The sequence below is a fragment of the Mesoplodon densirostris genome, chromosome 19 (assembly GCF_025265405.1).
Source record: "Mesoplodon densirostris isolate mMesDen1 chromosome 19, mMesDen1 primary haplotype, whole genome shotgun sequence".
Taxonomy (NCBI): Eukaryota; Metazoa; Chordata; class Mammalia; order Artiodactyla; family Ziphiidae; genus Mesoplodon; species Mesoplodon densirostris.
Window position 1 is genome coordinate 15,389,083 of NC_082679.1, and position 21,370 is coordinate 15,410,452.

The following is a 21,370-nucleotide window of genomic DNA, read 5'->3' on the forward strand; positions in this document are numbered from 1 at the left end:
AATTACCTCTACTGTGGTTATAAAGTTGCACATAGCCTCAAAATTATTTTAAACATTATGTCTATGGTTTAACCTTCCACACTCCTAATGTTTTTGTTTTGATTTAATTTTTTGTTTTATTATTGTTTACCCATATTGTGTTTCATTTATCTTTTAGAACCAAATTGTGAATTTTAAAAGTCCAGCCCACTTTTTTGTTTTCTAGTTCATCATTTTCAGAATCTATGCTGATAGAAGAAATTTTCATATATTGAGGAATGGGAAAATCATTCTGGTTTATACATAATTTGGCCTGAACTTTATGTTCCTGGAACAGCCTTGTGTCCTGTTTATCATACATTACACATCTGCTTTAACCATTAAAGAAAAAAATGCATGATCCAGAAGTAAAGAATGTCCACTTTGAAGATAAGGATAAATGCCTCCCTTCCTATAAGCCCATGCCAGTTCTCCTTTAAAGATAAGGTTCCTTTCCCAGACGCCAAGCCTATACTGATTCACTGTGTACGTGCTAATCTGTCTCTTTTGAAAGCTTGAAGGAATGTACCCATGTCATGTTTGATGTACTTTGTTCTGACAAGATATAAAACTATGCTGAAAGCCATGCTTCTCTGGAGCAGTTTCTCAGAACTACTGAGAGGCTATATCCCCCACTGTAGTCCTCACCGCAGCTGGAATAAAACTCTCTTCTATTCCTTATTGTAGATGTTTATTGATTATTTGCATCCACAATAGTTATTCATTTTATATTTAACAAAATTTAATAAGTAATGTTTTATAAGAAGGACATGAAAATGGCCAAAATATAAGGTGATACTCTTAAAGTAAAAAGAAAAAACTCACACATCCTAGAAACTTAACTACCGTTAACAAATGTTAGTGTGACTTTCCAGCGATCTTATTACCTGTGTCTTTTAATCTATATTTATGTACTTATAAAATGTTTGAAAACAGTATTACATAGTATACAGCGTTGAGTATTGGTATTCCATTCCGGACTCAGGGTTGTCCTTCCTGAACCTCCCCGGGCCCTTCTCAGACTCCCCCACCCTGAACTCTACTGCTCCCCTTCAGACTCTCCCCCGCCACGTCCCCAACACGCTAGGCTGGTACTACATTTCCCAGACGCCTCCAGGGTGGGCCCTGCCCCTACCGGGCGTCCCTGGGGCCCCGCCCAAATCTTGCTGAAAAGCCGGGACTGCAGGCTGCAGCGTTCCGGAGTGGGGACTGCACTTCCCGGCGGCGCCCGGGACCTGGGAATGAATTCTCAGCGGAAACTTGAGCACCCCCTTTCCCCGCCTGTGGGCTACATTTCCCAGAAGCCTCCACGGGCCACAGCCCTTTCTTACCCCTCCGCAGCCACCTATTGCTACCTCGACCTGTGGGTTCGCCCAGGTTCTCGGGGGATGTTCGCGTGCGGCTGGGCGGTCAGGACTGGGCTTCACTGAAGCTTGGAACACGACGCGACTTGGGGCGGAGAAGACCGTTGTGCCGGTTCAGGCTCTAGTTGGATTTTTCCCCCTCTGGACTACATTTCCCCGAGGGCTCCGCGGTGTATGCGGATTCCTGCCGAAGTTCGCTGGCCGTTGTGAGTTGCCGGGAGTTCGGACGCAAAGGATCGGGGCATTCCAGGTTGCCTCGCTCACTGGTTTGGGGCGGATTCAATCAGACTGGAGTGAGAGGACCCCGGAGAAGTGGACGGTGAGGAGGCTCGGGGCAGGGCTGGGGTCTGTCGGGAGTTTAAAATATGGGTGGCTGTCGGGCATGTCCAAGCTGCGTGGCCGCGCTTGGAAAATAAAGGACGACGGGAAGGGTGGTGCTCTCCAGGCCGCTTGTCCACACTCGGGGGTGGGAGGTATGGGCCGCGCGCCATCACGGGAGGGTGTGGCTTCAGGCTGGCGCGGGGGCGGGCTGGGGATGCCTGGAGGTCAGGGGTGTCGTAGCTGTGTGGCCTCCTGCCTGGGGAAAGTCCGTGAGATACTCCCTGGTGTTGGTTTGTGCGCCAGACGTCCGGTGCTCGGCAACCAGTGCCTCGCGGGGCTGTGGTGGGTACCCTATCAAAGCGGGACTCTCTGTGGCTCTGTGTGCGCGCGCCCAATGTGGCCACGTCGCAGCCTCTGCCCTTCGGAGCTGGGAATGGCGCCCTCTTTGTACATTTTTGGTCGGCGCTGAGTGGGTTGCGCAGGTGGGTGGGTTCCGGGCGTCTACCTCAGGCCGGGACTGCGCTCTCATTGCACTCTCCAGCCCAAGAACTGGCACAGCTGCAGCCGCTCGCTCTCCAGCGCAGTGAATGGCGCTCCTGGGGCTGTTTATGGTGGTGTCGGGGGGGTTTCTAGAGCTTTGGGTTGGGACGCCCTCCTACTTCCACTTCTCTGTTCTTTCACCGTGTGGCCACCAAGGCCCAGGCAGGTGCCCCCAGCCTAAAGGACAGGAATGTGGGAATCTTTAACAGGTGAAACCAATTAGGATGTTTCTTGGAGCCACAGATCTGGGCTCAGTGTAAGATACTGGGGTCTGAAAATACCCAAAGTCAGGCTCTTATGGAGGAAAGAGGCCACAGTCTGGGAGTCTTTCCCAGGACTCCCATCTGGGCCCCTAAGGTCGCCTGCTCTTCTTTTTGATGATGAGAGAGGGTGGTGGGGTTGCAGGCTTCTTTGGTTTGGGGTTCCCTCTCAGTGCCTGGGGTGGGGTGGGGATTTGTTCTGACTCGGCCTCCTCTGGGCTCCAGGAAGGACCTGCTGTCTCTTAGTTCTTAACCATTTTCTACCTTTTTCCTTCTCTAAGAATCCAGAAGAGGAGGAGAAAAGAGCTGCTGGTCATTAAAAGTCATGGCGGAGGTAAGTTGTATTTGCAGTTTTCTTCTTGGAAAGGGCTTCTCTGTTTTCAGGACACTATCCTATTTCAGGATTCTAGCCAAGAGATTTACAGTAGTGATTTGGAGAAAGGGGAAGAGATGGTTTCCTCTTCAACTAGCCAGGAACCTAAACCTGGGCTGTCTGCCTTGCATACATTGTCTTATCTGATCTGGATTTTCCATTTCCCTGGATTTTGTTCAGTGCTATAACAGTCTTGACAGGATGTGCCTACGTGATTTGGCAGGGAAGTTGAAGAACAGAATAAGTTAAGTCTCACTAATTTCTTTGTTGTCCCCTCCAGAGTCACATGCAGTAGCCTATTTGCTTCCAAATTTCTAACAGCCTGGAATGCCTGCCTGCCCCCTTCAGATTTAGATATCCCCCCCCCAAATAGAAATAACCTAATTGCTCTCTTTCTAACGATTAAAGTTATATAGGATTTTTGCAAAAATTTCAAAATTTGAGTAAGTTATTAAAGTTTATGGCCCATGGTCCCACCACCTAGAGGTTAATCACTATTAATGTTTTAAAATTATTTTGTCTGCACGTATGTGTGGGTATGTAATTTTGTTTACAGAATGGGATCATATTACTAATAGAAGCAACTAACTTATTGGGTGTTTACTTTGAGCCACTTGTATTTGAAGTTCTTGATATGTGTTATCTTGTTGAAGCCACATAACAACCCAATGAGTCAGTTATGACTGTTTTTCATTAATTCAGTGATGCTTTTTTCCCCCACATTTTAACTTCTCTGAAATCAGGATGGGTTTTTCAATTCCCTGTAAGTTATAGTTTCATTGATTGCATTTTTTTTCTTTCGTGGTATATAAAGTAATGGTGGCTTTACAGTCAGTGGCATCTCAGATTTTATGAAATATATTATTATTCTAAGTTGACAGATGAGAAAATAGATTCTGTTAAGTCACTTGGTCCAAAATTACAGTTAATAAATGGTACAGTTGGGATTTCTAAATTGCCTACTGATTTCTTTTGCCCATTTGTCAGTTTATACGTTAAGCATATTTTCTGTTTGTCATTTATAGGTTGTTTTAGAAATATTTTTTCACGGTTAATATATCTTTTGTGTGTTTTTAAGATCCACAGTTTTCAAAAAATGTTCTCTTTATGTCATGCCAGAAGGTCTTCTCCACAAAAATAGAAAGTCACTCATTTTTCTAAAGTACTTTCGTCTAAACAATTTAATCCTTAAGGCATCTGGTTTGAGATATAACTAGAGAATGTTAGCTGTAAAATTCCTAGTTGATTTTAAAGAATGGCATGGTATTTGTAGTATGTGAGATTCGGGGTTTTTTTCCTGGATGTGTCTGAGTGTAAGTCTTCCTTTATTAATTCTGTCCACTTGCTTTTCAAGAATTCTTTTCACCCTAAAGACTAAAGAAATATTCTTTCTTTTCTGGATGAATCAGTTTCTTCCTTTCTCTTTGACTTTTCTGCATCCTGTGAGAACTTACTGAGTTTGTCTTCCAATTTCCATTCTGGCCGGACCCTTCCTAAGATTCTCAGGAGAGGACCACATTCTCCCCATCAATTCTCAGTACATTTTGGTGAGGAAGAAAGTCTAGCTCCCCTTTGCCCTTCAACCTTCGACTGTCCATTTCTCCTTCTGTTTCCTCCTCTCCTCAGAGTGATCATCGTCCTTTCGCTGTATTAATAAGAGGCTCTGCACTGCATAAAAGGGTAGAGTCTTACCCCATTTCCACAATTTATTAGCTCTCAGATCATGGCTTCCTCATAACTTCTTCTGTATAATGGGTTTGGGGAATATGCTGGTAATGGAAATTTACCTGAATGTGCACTTACACCAGCAACCGGGAGGTCCCCAACTCCTACTTCCTGATGTCCCCAACATTCAGTGCGGTGGCAGATCCCTTTGCATCTGTCCCTTTCCTGCTCCTTGGTCTCATGCCCTGTGACCTCACTCCACTGTCTGTGTGCCAGATGAAACTTTTGTGGAAGTGGGTGATACGTTGATTTAATTGTACTCCCTGGCTCAAGGTTATTCCTCCAAAATAAAACAGTCCAGTTATGTCACTTCCTTTATTCAGTGAATCCCTGTTACTTTCAGGATAAAGCTCTAGCTCTATCACATTCATGGTTTATTTACTAAAAAGCACATTCTTTATTTACTAGAGCACCAATCCTAGTATTGGAGTAAAGTGGTGAGTAAAGATGGTATGTTTAGTCCTGGCAGAGGTGACCGTCACCCAAGACCTTTCTGTTCTGATCCCTTTGGACTTCTTCAGCATCGCTTCTATCTACTCCTTGCCCAGAATCCCTCACCAGTTACCCCAGTGAACTGTCTGCTCCTCAGACACACAGGATTCAATTAGTCTCCCTCTCTACCTCCAACTTACCATGTTCACTCTGCTTGGAATGCTGCTTGGTCTGTTTTTGTTTGCTGGAGTTCTGTTCCTTTTCAGGGCCCCAGTTAATCTTCTACATGTTACAGGAAATTCTTCACATACCCCTCAACCTAAGTAAGTCACTGTACCTCATTTCCCATAGGAAGTTTCTTCTACTTGTAATGGGAGCTCATGTATCCTGCTTAAAATCCCTGACCTGTGAGGGAATTCCCTGGTGGTCCAGTGGTTAGGACTGCACACGTTCACTGCCCAGGGCGCGGGTTCAATCCCTGCTCGGGGAACTAAGATCCCGCAGTCCACATGGCACGGCAAAAAAAAAAAAAAAAAAAAAAAAAAAAAATCCCTGACCTGTGAGAAGCTCTGAAGGTCTCGTGAGCTGATACTTGTTTTCAGTCTCATTGCTCTCCTCCCTCTCTGACTTGACTTTAGCCTTTCTCAGAACGCCCAGTGCTATCTCTGGCCTCCATGGCACAAGAAGCACAAGAGGGGCGCTTACCCCTCACCACCACTTTCTCAGGGTTCTGTGAAGCCTACTTCACTTTCCTGATTACGCTTGCTGCCTCTGAGTGACTGCATTCCCCTGTGTTGCATCTGTTCTTATCACACTGTGTTGTAACTCTCGTTTAAAAACTGCTTTTATTAAATGTTGAATAGTAAAAAATGTTTATGGTGTGGTGAATGACTGAACACCCATATTTAAGAAGTAGGGCATTAAGCATTGTTAAAAAACCCCATGTGGGCTGTGAATCATCCCGATCCAACTCCTTTTTCTGCCCTTCAGGGGTAACTGTTATTCTGAATTTTATGTTTTTCTTTCCCTTGCTTTTCTTTACAATTTTAATCATATGTGTTTATTGTCATTTTAAAATTTGATATAAATAAAATCAAACTGTTTGGAATCTTCTGCAACTTCATTACTTGTCTCTCAACGTATATTCATGAGATTCATTCACATTGTGAATTTATCCTACTGTATAGCCATCCACTGTATAAATATATAGATTTTTTCTTTCATATTACAGTCATTATTCCTGTGAACATCCTTGAATTTGTCTCTTGGTATCATGCACAAGAATTTCTCTAGGTATATAACTGGAAATGGAATTGTTGGGTCATAGGGTATGTGCATCTTTAATCTCACTAGACATTGCCCAGTTGTTCTAGTGTTTATACCCAGTAATAAATCCTGTTACTTCATATCCTCACCAAATACTTGGTACTGTCAGGCTTCAATTTTTACCCATTTGGTGGGCGTGAATTGCTATGTTATTCTGAATTTAAATGTGCGTATCTTGGTTTTAAATGAGGTTGAGCTCCCCTTTCATGCTTTCTCTTTTCTGAAGTACCATTTCATCTCATTTTCTAATTTTTTTTTTTTTTTTTGCGATATGTGGGCCTCTCACTGTTGTGGCCTCTCCCGTTGCGGAGCACAGGCTCCGGACGCGCAGGCTCAGCGGCCATCGCTCACGGGCCTAGCCGCTCCGCGGCATGTGGGATCTTCCCGGACCGGGGCACGAACCCGTGTCCCCTGCATCGGCAGGCGGACTCTCAACCACTGCACCACCAGGGAAGCCCTCTAATTTTTCTATTGAGTTTTATATTTCCAGTTTTTCGTTCCCTTTAATGCTTTGTAAGCATTCCTTAAATATTGTGGCTTGTCAGTCATATGTGCTGTACATGCTTTCTCTCATTTTTTGTCTTGACTTCTAACCTTTAGATAGTAGAAATTCTCAATTTTAATGCCATCAAATTTAACACTGTTTTCCTTTACTAATTTATGTATGTCTTGTTTAAGAAATCTCTTTTGTCCTAAGAGTAAAGATATTCTCCCATAATGTTTTCTATAAATGGTTTTGTTTTGCCTTTTGTGTTTAAGCTTTTAATTCACTTGAGGTTGATTTTTACCATGGTGTATGGCAAGGGTCCGATTTTACTTTTTCCATTCAGCTAACTAACATCCCAGCATCATTTATGGAAAAGGCCATTGCAAAGTTTTAGGCAAACTGCACAGCCTAAGGGAATAAACCCTGTAAGACTGCCTGCTCTCACTTCAGACACCAACTGCAAGTTTGAAGGCCCCAGGGCCACCCTCACTTCAGACCAGCTGGCTATAAATTTAGAAATTCTCACAACCACCCTCAGGTTCAACAGTTTATTAGAAAGACCCACAGAACTCACTGAAAGCTATTATATTCATGGTGACATTTATTACAGGGAAAGGATACATTAAAATTAGCCAAGGGATCACTATATTGTATACCTGTAACATATAATATTGTACATCAACTATACTTCGATTAAAAAAAAAACTTGCAGTCTTACTGGACAGATAGAACAACAACAGCAACAAAATTAGCCAAGGGAAAAGATGCATAGGATAGAATCCGGGAGGGTTCCAGACTTGAAGTTTACCTTCCCAATATTGATATGTGACAACATGCAGGGAAGCTCACCTGAGCTCAGTGTCTAGAGTTTTTATTGAGGCTTCATTGCATAGGCAAGATTGAATCATTTTCACGTGGTTAAATGCAGTCTCCAGCATCTCCCTTCCCTACTTGCCTGGAAGTTAGGCTGATATCACATAACCCAAAGCCCTGAGGTTCTGATTACATGGTTGGTCTTTCTGGCATGGCCAGCCCCTACCCTGCATTGTTTCGTTAGCATAAACTAACATATGTGGTCTTGGGGGCCCACCATAAATAATAAAGACACTCCTGTCACTTGGGCAATTCCAAGTGTTTAGAGGTTGTCCTGTTAGCTAGACAAAGGCAAGAATCTCTCTTTGGAGGCCAAATTTCTTACTCCACAATCATCCTTTCCTCTCTGTACTTCAGTGGCAATTCTGTCATAAATTAAGTTCATATATCTATCTATCTATCTATCTCAATATATGCTCTTTGGTCTATTCTGTCCTTTCTAATCCACTGGTCTGTTTGTTTTTCCCCGCTGGCCTATTTGTCTATCCTTCCACCAAAACCACATTGTCTTAATTAAGACAGCTTGGTAATAATATTTGATATTTGGTAAGTCATGTTCCTCTACTATCATAGTCTTATCCTCGAAGAGTGACTTAGCTGTTTCTGGCCTTTGGATTCTCCATATAAATTTTAGAATTGGCTGGTCAGGTTACGTAGAAATCCAGTTGGGATATCAATTCGTACAGCATTGAATCTTTGATCGTTTTGTGGAATGTTGACATTTTTACAGTATTGAGTTCTCCTCTCACTCTGTGGTATAACTCTGCTGATTTCAGTCTTGTATAATGGTTTCCAATAAAGTTTTTTAACTGGAGTCTTACATGTCTTTTGTTAATTTTATTCCTAGGTATTTTAATATTTTGTGTTTTTTGTAAATGGTATTAATTTTTAGACTAATTTTCTCATTGTTTCTTGTATACAGACATGAAATTGATTTTTAGATAATGATTTTATATCCATCCAACTTGCTGAACTCTCATTTATTGTAATATCTTGTAGGTTCTTTTGGATTTGGGGTCATCTAACTTAGATAATCATATCATTGATGAATAAGGACACTTTTTGTGTGTAAATAATTGTGTTATCTGTAAATATTGATGTTTTCCTTTCTTCAGTCTTTATTTGGTGCTAATTCTTGTCTTATCACACTGGCTCCATCTCCCAGAACAGTATTGACTGGTGAGAATGTGGGCACCTTTTCTTAGTCCCAGTTTTAGAGAGGATTCCTTTGATGTTTCACTTCTATTTATGATGCTTTCTCTTGGATTTTTGGGTTTTTTTCAAGATGTCCTTTATCAGGTTAGAGACATTACTTTTTATTCCTAATTTGCTCTGAATTTTTAATCACGAATGAATATTGAATTCTTTGAAACACCTTTCTACATCTCTTGAGGTGATCTTATGGATTTTCTCTTTTAATTTGCTAATGTGCTTAGTAACTTTAATTGATTTCTAAAATCATTTATACCTTGTTATACCAGGAGAAACCTAACTTGGCCATGATGTATTATGATTCTTTTTCATATTGCTGAATTCAGTTTGCTAATAATTTATTTAGAATTTTTACATCTGGGCTTCCCTGGTGGCGCAGTGGTTGAGAGTCCGCCTGCCGATGCAGGGGACACGGGTTCGTGCCCCGGTCTGGGAAGATCCCACATGCTGCACAGCGGCTAGGCCCGTGAGCCATGGCCGCTGAGCCTGCGCATCCGGAGCCTGTGCTCCGCAACGGGAGAGGCCACAACAGTGAGAGGTCCGCGTACCACAAAAATAAAAAAAAGAAAAGAAAAAAGAATTTTTACATCTGCAACATGTATAAGCTTGGCCTCTAATTTCCATTTTTCATAAAATCTTTATGCAAGTTATGTTGTCAAAGTTACTCTAGTCCAGGAGTCAGCAAACTGTGGCCCTGGCCTGTAAAAGCCAAGAATGTTTTCTACATTTTTAAATGGTTAGAAAAAAAATTAAAAGAAGAATAATATTTTATGACATATGAAAATGGTATAATTTAGATTTCAGTGTCCATAAATAAGGCTTTATTGGAACATAGCCACACTCATTCATTCATGTAATGTCTACGGCTACTTCCATGCCCCTGTGAGAGTAGAGTAGTTGCAAGAGACAGTAATGACCCACAGACTTTAAAATATTTACTTGGGCTTCCCTGGTGGCGCACTGGTTAAGAATCTGCCTGCCAATGCAGCGGACATGGATTTGAGCCCTGGTCCGGGAAGATCCCACATGCTGCGGAGCAACTAAGCCTGTGCACCACAACTACTGAGCCTGTGCTCTAGAGCCCGCGAGCCACAACTACTGAAGCCCGCGTACCTAGAGCCCGTGCTCTGCAACAAGAGAAGCCATGCAATGAGACGCCTGTGCGCAGCAACAAAGACCCAATGCGGCAAAAATAAATAAATAAATAAGTAAAATTTTAAGCATAAAATATTTACTTTCTGTCCCTTTATAGAAAAAGTTTGCTGACTTCTGGTCTAGCCTCATCAAATATGTCATAGTGTTCCCTTCCCTCCTTTTTTTTTTTTTTTCCCTTGGTAGGATGGGGGGAGGCTTTGAGAGCAGTGTTAATCATAATCTTCACTTCATGGCACATTGTTATTGGTCTGGGCAATGTTGTTCTCTTCTTCTGATTATTTATTTACTTCTCTTCCATTCCATTCCAATCCTATTAAGGTGCATCTTTTTATTAGTATGTATTCATGAAAAATGTTTGTGTCTTGTCTTAAAGTCCAGTGTGGTCAGTTTTTCTGAATCTTCCAGATATGATTGAGGTGATTATTATTTGAGTTGGGTACATTTTTCTGTATGTGGCCAGTAAATCAAGCTCACTAGTTTTATTATTTAAACGTTCTCTATTTTTACTGACTTTTTATCTGTGTTATCTATCAGTTATTTTGAGAGGTATGTTAAATCTCCCATAATGATGAGGGTTTATCTGTCATAAGTTTGTTCCTTTTTGTTTTGTGTGTATGTGTATGTACTATATATATTTATTATTTGTTAGGTGTGTACATGTTATCTATTAGCCTTTTACTTACAGTCTTTCTGGATATTTATGTTTTGGATGTGTCTCTTATAAACAGCATATAACTGGGCTTTGGTTTTTGACCAACTGTATCTTTTAATGAAAGCATTTAGTCTATACAGTGGTTGTAATTACTGACATAATTGAAAGTATCTTTGTTGACTTAGTTTGTGCTTTTTATTCTACCTTTTCTGTATTTTATTATCTCATTCCCTTTTCCCTTCTGTGAGTTCGAAAGTTATAAACTATGTTTGTTTATTTATTGGTTACCTTAGACATCTTAACATACTTTCTTACCAGTGTCTGAAAATAAAGAACATCTTTATGCTCTTGCTGAATAGTATAAGGAACTAGATATTCCAGCTATCAAGCAGCTTATATTGTAGTCAGGTATTTTTCTTTCATTGTTTTTTTTTAGTCCATAAAACATTTTTATTATTTTATATATTGAATGTTAGCTTAGTTTATCCACATTTTTGCCATTTTAAAGAACGGCACCATTCACCATTCTTACATCTCAAACCCTCTATCTGGGAACACTTTCCTTTAGTTGGAAGTACATACATTAATGAATTTCTGTTCTTTTGGCTTTTTGAAAATGTTTTTATTTGTCCTCCCTTGTGAGAGAGAATTTTTATTCTGTCATCTCTGATTTACATTGTTGCTGTTGAATAGACATCTGTCAGTCAGACTGTTATTCTTTTGTAGACAATCTGTCTTTAATATCAAATTACTTTTAACATAGTCTCTGTTTTTAATGCTCTGCAGTTTTGATATAATTGCCCTGGATTTCTTTTTATTTATTGTTTGAGACTCATTTGGCTTCTGAATAATGCTTTCTTTTGCCAGTTATGAAAATTTCTTAGCCATTATGTCTTCAATTATTACCTTTTTCAGTCCTTTCTCCTTTTTTCTTCTAGAGCTCTAGTTAGATATCTGTTAAACCTTCTTACTTTATCTTCTTAACCTCTTATACTTTACCACATTGTCTTTGATAGCATTCTGTGTAATTTCTTTTTAAATATTTCAGTCCAGTAATTTTTCTTTTCAGAGATATTTATTCCAGCCATTGTATGATTTAATTTTAGGTATTGTGGTTTTTATTCTAGAAGTTTTAAATTGTTTTCTTTTAAATCTGCCTGTTATTTTCGTGGAGTTTTGTTTCTTAATACCTTACCCTCTTTTTAAAAAACATATACCTGCGTTATCTGCATAATATGTAAATTTTTGCAGGTGTGATCTTTTCCCTCCAACATTTTATTATGGAAATTTTCAAATATAATGAAAGTTGAAACAGTTCATTTTCCTGACTATTGGATCATGGAATTATGCCTCTTTGCATGTTTCATTTTTATTTAATTTTTTTATTTAGGTGAAATTCACATAACATACAATTAATCATTTTAAAGTGTACAGTTCAGTGGCATTAGTTCATTCACAATGTTGTGTTGTTTTATTATTTTTGACTCTTTGGTCATTTTCCTTGGAATTCTACCCATGGATTCTTGAGGTCTGGATGAAGGTTGTTCCTCTAGGACACATCTGGGCTTGCTTCCTCCAGGAGCACTGCCAAACCAGAACCACGTTAAAGTAGATTCATAGATGGTAGGTTTTTTAGATTCACTTTAGTAATAGGAATGTGAGCTGAGACCTGTGTGAGGGCTAATTTGTGGTTACAGTTCCTCAGCGGAGAATATTTTCCTTCCACCAGCAGCCAGAGTTCAAGTCAGGCAATTTTCCTTGTAGCCCCTGAGAATGGGAGTGCTGCTTCTACTTTTCCCTTACTCTGAGGGCCTGGTCCTAGAGGTCCCAGGTCTTTGCAGTGCAGAACCAATTGGACTCCCATCTGGCCAGCTGTAGGCTTGATCTCCTCTCTCCCTGCCCTTTAAGGTCACGAATATAAAAGCTTATGGTCATCTGGGCCCAGCAGAGGTTCTTTGGTAAAATAAGCGTCAGTGGCTCAGCACACTCCTCTTCGTTCCCATTTTGACTTAGTTTTAGCCTCTCGAGATTATTTTCCGTCTTTGCCAGTTCATCATTACATTCCGTTAAAATCTTTTTAATACTCAGTACATTGTTTTTCAGCTGGTGATTTGGTCGTGGTAACCAGTACCCCACAGAGCTTGATGTCTGGTGATTGTCTCTATTTTTCTGTTTTTCTCCCTGATTCTGAGCTTTTTAAGGACAAATGCTGGGTCAGACTCATCATGTCCCCAGTGCCCACACAGAGCCAGAGTCATGGGGGATTTTGGTTGAAATTTTTGGATAAAGGAATTTTGTTTGCAGAACTGCTTCTTTCCTCCCTTTCCCTTCTACCTTTAATTTTCCCTCATAGAGTGCTGGGCTCAGCAGTGACAAACAGAGCAGACCAAGCATTTTCTGCTTCCCTAAGTGCAGAGTCCAGCTCAGGGTTCTTGCAAAGGATCAGGAAATCCCTGGCTGCATCTGCAAGAATCAGAAGTAGAAGGCATTCAGATATAGAGGGAGAAATCTAGATTTAAAGCCCAGCAATGCCATTGCTTACTGCAGATTTGAGTAAATGACTTCACTTCTCTAACCTAAAGTTTCCTTTGTGTTAAGATTCATAGGCCTCTCCTGAGGATTAATACATACAAGGCACCAGGAACTTAAAGTGCTTAATGCGCAATAATTGTGCTTGAGATGCAGTGAACACTGCCTATCAGCAGGAAGGCTGAGGGTGGGGTGAGAAGGGATAATGTCAGGCAGGAAAGCCATGGGTGATCTTGGTTGGGAACCAGAATGTACTGGCCACGAGGATTCTGAGAATTACGGTTTCATGTACTGGCTCAGTACTGGTGATTCTGGATAGGGTCTTTGTGGAAAGAGGTTCCAGTTTGGGTTCTAAGGGCCCTAGTTCTGGGTTATGGGAGCAAAGCCAAGGAGGTACCTGAGTCTTAGGCCTGGAGGGGGCTGGAGACCTCTGTCGCAGAAACCGTCCAGGGCTGGGCCTGCCTAAATATCCTGTGCTCCTGGGCCTGAGGGTGCCGTCATGTCGTTGAGATGCCTCCATGGCTGCGGAGCTCAGTGTCTTTCAGGTAGAACAAGGGTCTACCCAGGGCAGGTTAGAGCAGGCCCTTCTGGGCTCAGATGAGCTCCTGACAGTGGGAAAGGTATTTCTTCTGAATACATTATGGACAGTTGGATTCCCTGGGATTCAGGGAAAGCAAAGGTTTGTTATTCTCCTTCAAATCAAGAAAGAGAAAGAGACTCTGTGCGTGTGTGTGTACGCACGCGGTTGCCAAAAGCAGGAAGATAGGAACAGAAGAGGAGAGAGGAAAATACATTTTCAGTCCATTGGGAATTCTGAGGTCAGTCTGGTGACTCAGGGCTGCTCTTGCTTCTTCTTCCTTTGCCTTTTTAAGCTTGCTTTTCTCTTAGATGAGCCCAGGATATAAATGATCTGGTTTTGCAACCCTAAAAGCCATTGTTTATATGAATTGATGTTTCTTCTCTCCTTCATTGAAAGCATTTTTTATTCTGGAAGATTTGAACAGTGGATTTCTTTTTCCTGAAACTGCCTGCCTCCCTGAGCCTTTCCAAGGGACTTGTTCCCCACTTCTTCCTATTCCAATGAGTGATGCTACCAAAGGCTGCTGTCCCATAATTGTCTCTGTTCTCCAACAAATGTTTAGCTATTTATTCAGAAAACCCCTTAGCATTCCATAAGTGCTTATCCTTCCACCAGGAGTACTGATGGAATGGGAAAATCAACCCTTGCTGAAAATTTTATACCTCCCTTGTTCGAGCTGTGCTTTGATGAAGTGGAGGTGAGTCATTAAGTGAGATTCCATGTTGCAAACTTGGGTTTTCCAGATAAACAAGAAGGTAATTGACACTGATTTGTTGCATTCTCAGTATTTACCCATATCTTTAGCTTTGAGATTTTTTTTGACTGGGAATATGGTAGATTCAGTATATGAAGTTATGTGATATTCCAAGGAGTCTGTGGGTCCATTTTGAACTTGTGTGGTGTATACTCATCTTGGGTCACATCAGTGTGAGTCTGGATCTTACTCCATCAGTCCTAGTAGTTCTGGAACAAGGAGAGTATAGTTAGGGACAACTTATTGTAACAGGAACAATTTAACCAGATGCATAAATTATTGAGAAGTAACGACTTTTGTAACAGCAAGAGAACTTGTCTAAGCTAGTGCTGCAAAATAAGAACATTGAATACATAAGATGGGGCATCATACAGCCAATGAAAATGATGTCTATTTATAGCAACATGGAAAACAGCTAGGATTGAATATGAGCCTGAGTTTTTAAGAAATTAAATCACATAAGTTATATCCAAATCCTATGTTCAGAGAGAGAGATTTTTAAAGATATCTTTGAATTCTTCAGACTTTTTTTTTTTTTTTTTTTGCTGTTCCACATGGCTTGTGGGATCTTAGTTCCCCTATTAGAGATTGAACCCAGGCCCTTGGCAGTGAGAACACTGAGTCCTAACCATTGGACCGCCAGGGAATTCCTGAATTCTTCAGACTTCTAAACAAAATTTTAAAATGAGAGAATGGAAGGAGATGGTCACAGTGTTATGTGCTGAACATAACATGTGCTATGTACATGTATGTACAGCTTCATTTAATTGGAAGACACCAATTATCTGGACTTTATCCACCCAGGCCTGGGAATAAACAATGGAAGAGGATAATGCCAAGAGGTTATATCTGTAGTAGCAAGCATGTTTAAGAATGATTTGTACAACACAAGGAATGTAACCAATATTTTATAATAACTATAAATGGAATATAACTTAAAAATTGTGAGTCACTGTTATATACGTGAAACATATAATTTGTACATCAACTGTACCTCAATTAAAAAAAAAAAAAAGAATGATGTGCGCACCAAGGACGTGTGCTGTGATCATCCCTGTTTCCACACTGACCTATCCATGTTTTCTTTCTTTTTTTTTCCTAATAGAAGTATAATCAATTTATTGATACAATGTTGTGTTAGTTTCAGGTGTACAGCAAAGTGATTCAGTTATACATATATTTTTTTCAGATTCTTTTCCCTTATAGGTTATTATAAAATATTGAGTGTAGTTCTCTGTTCTGTACAGTAGGTACTTATTGATTATCTGTTTTATAAAGTGTAGTGTATATATGTTAATCCCAAACTCCTAATTTATCTCTCCCCCACCCACCTTTCCCCTTTGGTAACCATAAGTTTGTATTCTGTGTCTGTGGGTCTATTTCTGTTTTGTATATAAGTTCATTTGTATATATTTTTTAATCTATTTATTTATTTTTATAAATTTATTTATTTTATTTTTATTTATTTTTGGCTGTGTTGGGTCTTTCTTGCTGCGTGCGGACTTTTTCTACTTGTGGCGAGCGGGGACTACTCTTCGTTGCAGTGCGTGGGCTTCTCATTGTGGTGGCTTCTCTTGCTGCAGAGCACGGGTTCTAGGCGTGCAGGCTTCAGTAGTTGCAGCATGTGGGCTCAGTAGTTGTGGCTCGCAGGCTCTAGAGTGCAGGCTCAGTAGTTGTAGCGCACGGGCGTAGTTGCTCCACGGCATGTGGGATCTTCCCAGCCCAGGGTTCGAACCCATGTCCCCTGCATTGGCAGGCGGATTCTTTACCACTGCGCCACCAGGGAAGCCCGTATCTTTTTTTTTTAGATTCCACATATAAGCAATATCATATGATATTTGTCTTTCTCTGTCTGGCTTACTTCACTTAGTATGATAATCTCTAGGTCCATCCATGTTGCCACAAATGGCATTATTTCATTCCTTTTTTGTGGCTGAGTAATATTCCATTGTATAAATGTACCACACTGTCTTTATCCATTTATCTGTAGATGGACATTTAGGTTACTTCCATGTCTTGGCTATTGTCAGTAGTGCTGCAGTGAACACTGGGGTGCATGTATCTTTTTGAATTATGGTTGTCTCTGGATATATGCCCAGGAGCGGCTTGCAGGATCATATGGTAGCTCTGTTTTTAGTTTTTTAAGGAACCTCCATGCTGTTTTCCATAGTGGCTGTATCAATTTACATTCCCACCAACAGTGTATGAGGGTTCCCTTTTCTCCACACCCTATCCAGCATTTATTCTTTGTAGACTTTTTTTTTTTTTTTTTTTTTTTTTTTTTTTGTGGTACGCAGGCCTCTCACTGTTGTGGCCTCTCCCGTTGTGGAACACAGGCTCCGGACGCACAGGCTCAGCGGCCATGGCTCACGGGCCTAGCTACTCTGTGGCATGTGGGATCTTCCCGGACCGGGGCACGAACCCGTGTCCCCTGCATCGGCAGGCGGACTCTCCACCACTGCGCTACCAGGGAAGCCCTCTTTATAGACTCTTTGATGATGGCCATTGTGACCAGTGTGAGGTGATACCTCATTGTAGTTTTGATTTGCATTTTTCTAATAATTAGCGATGTTGAGCATGTTTTCATGTACTTTTTGGCCATCTGTATGTCTTCTTTGGAGAAATGTCTATTTAGGTCTTCTGCCCAGTTTTTGATTGGGTGGTTTGTTTTTGATATTGAGCTGTTGACTTACTCATGTTGAAAGGTCCAGCACATCCTTTTTTCCCAACGGTGTTCCCCTATTGAATTGCTTTCTCAAATTTCTTTTATTTTATTGTAAAGATTTTGCCCGTTAATTTCTGTTTGTTTTTATCTGTGGTTTCAGGACTTGAAGTTCAAAGATGTGGCCATTTACTTCACTCAAAAGGAGTGGGAGTGCTTGCACTCTGCTCAGAAGGATTTGTACCGAGATGTGATGTTGGAGAATTATAATACCCTGATCTCACTGGGTAAGTTTACCTGCCCTCCAAAATTCAGAATTGCCCTTCTGGAATTCTTATGTTTATTGTTATAAATTTCTTGTGAGTGCCTCCCAAGTGCTTGACTGAATTAATGATTCTTGCTTACCAAAGAATGCTTTTTGTGCCTTGTGAAGTTAGAAATTGGCTGCTCCATCAGACTTTATCTTCTTCATCCTTTCCTTTGACCCTTAATTTACTTACTCCTCTTTCCTGATAATCATGGACTGATTTTAATTCTGGGACACCCACAACATAACTTGGTCCTTTTTTTCTTTCTTGAACAGGATTTTCTGATTCTAAGCCAGATGTGATCTCCTTATTGGAGCAGGGGAAGGAACCTTGGATGGTTAACAGCAAGGAGACAAAAGAATGGTGCCCAGGTGAGTAGTGGTTACTCATATGGGGAAGGCCATGGCAGGTGGTCACCCACCTGGCCTGTGAGAAGGCAGGCAACACTTCTGCGATGTTGGTAGGAAAGCTCCCTGAAAAGCCTGAGATCTGGAGAAGAAAGTAAGGATGTGTCAGCATGAGCCCCCAAATTTTCATTCCACTTACCACTTTCATGCTACCCTTGCTCTTATTCCTTCTGATTTCAGGAAGGAAGTGCCTTCCCCTTTCCCACGAGACAACCATTTTCCCTGCACTTTGGGTCCAGTTTTGTCCTGACTTAAAAATAGCTCTGTTGAGATATAATTGGCATATCATAAAATTCATTCATTTAAAGATACAGTTCAGTGGCTTTTAGTATATTCAGAGTTTTGCAAGCATGACAACAATCTAACTTTAAAACATTTTCCTTTATCCCAAAATGAAATCCCATACCCATTAGTGGTCACTCCCCACACCCAGCCCTATGCAACGACTAATCTGCCTTCTGTCTATAGAGCTGGCCGTTTTAGACATTTCATATTAATGAAATCGCACAGTACGTAGTCTTTGTGACTGGCTTCTTACAATTAGCAGAATGTTTGTTTTCAAAGTTCATACATGCTGTAGCATATACTACTACTTCATTTCTTTATATTGCCAAATAGTATTCCATGTTGTGACTGTAGCACATTTTGTTTATCCATTCATCAAATGATGGACATTTGGATGATTTTCCACTTTTAGGCTACTATGAATAATGCTTCACTTTTCCTAGTTTGTTGAATGTGTTTATTATGAAAGGGTTTTAGAATACTTTTATTAACTGCTTTTTCTACATATATTGAGATATGTGGTCTGTATCCTTTGTTCTATTAGTATGGTATATTGCATTGATACAGTTTTGGGTGTTAAACCAACTTTGCATTGCCCAGGTAAATCACACTTGGTCATGATGTATTACCCTTTCTATTTGTTGGTGGACTTAGTTTGGTTTTATTTGTTGAGGATTTTTGTATCTATATTAAATAAGGGATATTGATCTATAGTTTTCTTGTGATGCCTTTTTCTGGTTTTGATATCAGGGTAGTAGTGGCCTGAGAATTCATTGGAAAGTATTCCCTCCTCTTCTGTTTTTTTGAAGTGTTTGTGAGGGATTTGTATTTGAAGTGTTTGTGAACGATTTGTATTAAGTTTTCTTTAAGTGTTTAGTAGAATTCAGCAGTAAAGCCATCTGGTCCTGGGTTTTTCTTTGTGGGAAGGTTTTTATTTTATAATTATTATTATTATTATTATTATTATTATTATTATTATTTATTTTGGCTGTGTTGGGTCTTCGTTGCTTTGCACAGGCCCCCTCTAGTTGTGGCCAGCGGGGGCCACCTCTCTCTGGGGTGCACTGGCTTCTCCCTGCGGTGGCCTCTCCCATGGCGGAGCATGGGCTCTAGGCACGCGGGCTGGGAAGATTTTAAAATTACTGTTCAATCTCTTTGTAGGTCTATTCATATGTTCTGTTTCCTCTTGAGTTAGTTTTGGTAGTTGTCTTTCTAGGAATTTGTCCATTTCATCTAAGTGATCTAATTTGTTGCATATAGTTGTTCATAGTATTCCCTAGAAATCCTTTTAATTTCTGTAATGTTGGTAGTCATATCCCCACTTTCATTCCTGGTATTATTATGAATCTTCTTTTTTCCTTGGTCATTCTAGCTAAAGTTTGTCAGTTTGTTGATCTTTTCAAAGAACCAACTTATAGTTATGTTGATTTTCTCTATTTTTTTTTCTCTTTTGTTTATCTTCCCTCTTTATTTCCTTCATTCTGGTATCTTTGGGTTTAGTTTGCTCTTCTTTTTCTAGTTCCTTAGGTGTATAAGTTAGATTATGGATTTGAGATCTTTCGTGGTTTTAATATAGGCAATTTTAGCTGTACATTTCCCTTTAAGACCTGTTTTAACCATATCCCATGAGTTTTGGTATGTTGAGTTTTCATTTCATTCAAACTGAAAAGTATTTTCTAATTTCTCTTCTAATTTCTTCTTTGATTCATTGGTTTTTAAAGAGTGTGTTGTTTTCTGTTTCCTTGTTGATCTGGCAGGTCAAACTATCTGTTATTGAAAGTAGAGCATTAAAGTCTTCAATTTGTTGAATTGCCACTTTTTCCCTTTAATTCTGTAGGTTTTTGCTTCCATGTATTTTCGGGCTCTATTATTAGGTGCATATATACTTACAACTGTTACATAATTTCCTGATGCATTGACCTTCTTATCATTATATAGTAATTATAAAATTATAAAATTGTCATTATAAAATTGTCAATTATAAAATTTCCTTTGTCCCTAGTTATAATTTTTGTCTTAAAGTCTGTTTTGTCTGATAATAGTAGTTATTGAAGCTCACTTTTGTAATTGAAGTATAGTTGATTTACAATGTTGTGTTAATTTCTACTGTACAGCAAAGTGATTCAGTTATACATATATATACATATTCTTTTTCATATTCTTTCCATTATGGTTTATCACAGTATATTGAATATAGTTCCCTGTGCTGTACAATAGGACCTTGTTGTTTATCCATTCTCTGTATAATAAGTTTGCATCTGCTAATCCCAAACTCCCAATCCATCCGTCCCCACACCCACCCTCTTTGGCAGCCACAAGTCTGTTCTCTATGTCTGTGAGTCTGTTTCATATATAAGTTCATTTGTGTCATATTTTAGATTCCACATATAAGTGATACATATGATATATGTCTTTCTCTTTCTGACATACTTCATTTAGTATGATAATGTTTAGGCCCATCCATGTTGCTGCAACATGTATGGACATTATTTCATTCTTTTTTTATGGCTGAGTAGTAGTCCATTGTATATGTACCACATCTTCTTTACCCATTCCTCTGTCAATGGACATTTAGGTTGCTTCCATGTCTTGGCTATTGTAAATAGTGCTGCAGTGAACATTGGGGTGCATGTATCTTTTCAAAGTATTGTTTTCTCCAGATATATGCCCAGGAGATGATGGCCTTTTTGATGATGGCCTTTCTGACCAGGATGAGGTGGTACCTCACTGTAGTTTTGATTTGCATTTCTCTAATAATTAACAATGTTGAACATCTTTTCATATATTTGTTGGCCATCTGTATGTCTATTTAGGTCTTCTGCCTATTTTTTGATTGGGCTGTTATTGAGTAGGATTACATAGATTTTTATTGTTGTGTAAAACTGTCAATATTCTAGGACACTGGTGTAGGCACATGAACAGATTTGCTCTAATGGCACAGGCTTGCTTCTGCGTTAACTGCCATATGCATCGGAAGTGATGTAGGGAGAGCATTTTGAAGCTGGGAAGGAATCAGAGGCAGGAAGACACCTCTATCACCTGTTAAATAATTAGAAGCATGGAGTGATAACTGAATCTCAAGTCACTCTCCTAATCTCATTATCTTT

At 40.0% G+C, this 21,370-nt stretch overlaps 1 protein-coding gene across 2 annotated transcripts in view; it reads left to right on the forward strand.

The window, feature by feature from the left end:
• The first annotated feature begins 1,194 nt into the window (after nt 1-1,194).
• LOC132480574 (zinc finger protein 568-like) overlaps nt 1,195-21,370 on the forward strand; it is a 28,481-nt gene continuing 8,305 nt past the window's right edge. Inside the window, exons 1-4 of one of the 2 annotated variants that reach the window (XM_060084862.1) lie at nt 1,195-1,701; nt 2,785-2,837; nt 17,427-17,550; nt 17,847-17,942. In XM_060084862.1, coding sequence (XP_059940845.1) covers nt 2,829-2,837; nt 17,427-17,550; nt 17,847-17,942 — 229 coding nt within the window. In that variant the 5' untranslated portion in view covers nt 1,195-1,701; nt 2,785-2,828. Of the gene's footprint in view, nt 1,702-2,418; nt 2,453-2,784; nt 2,838-17,426; nt 17,551-17,846; nt 17,943-21,370 lie in introns of those variants that run through there. The other variant, XM_060084861.1, reaches the window with a different exon arrangement.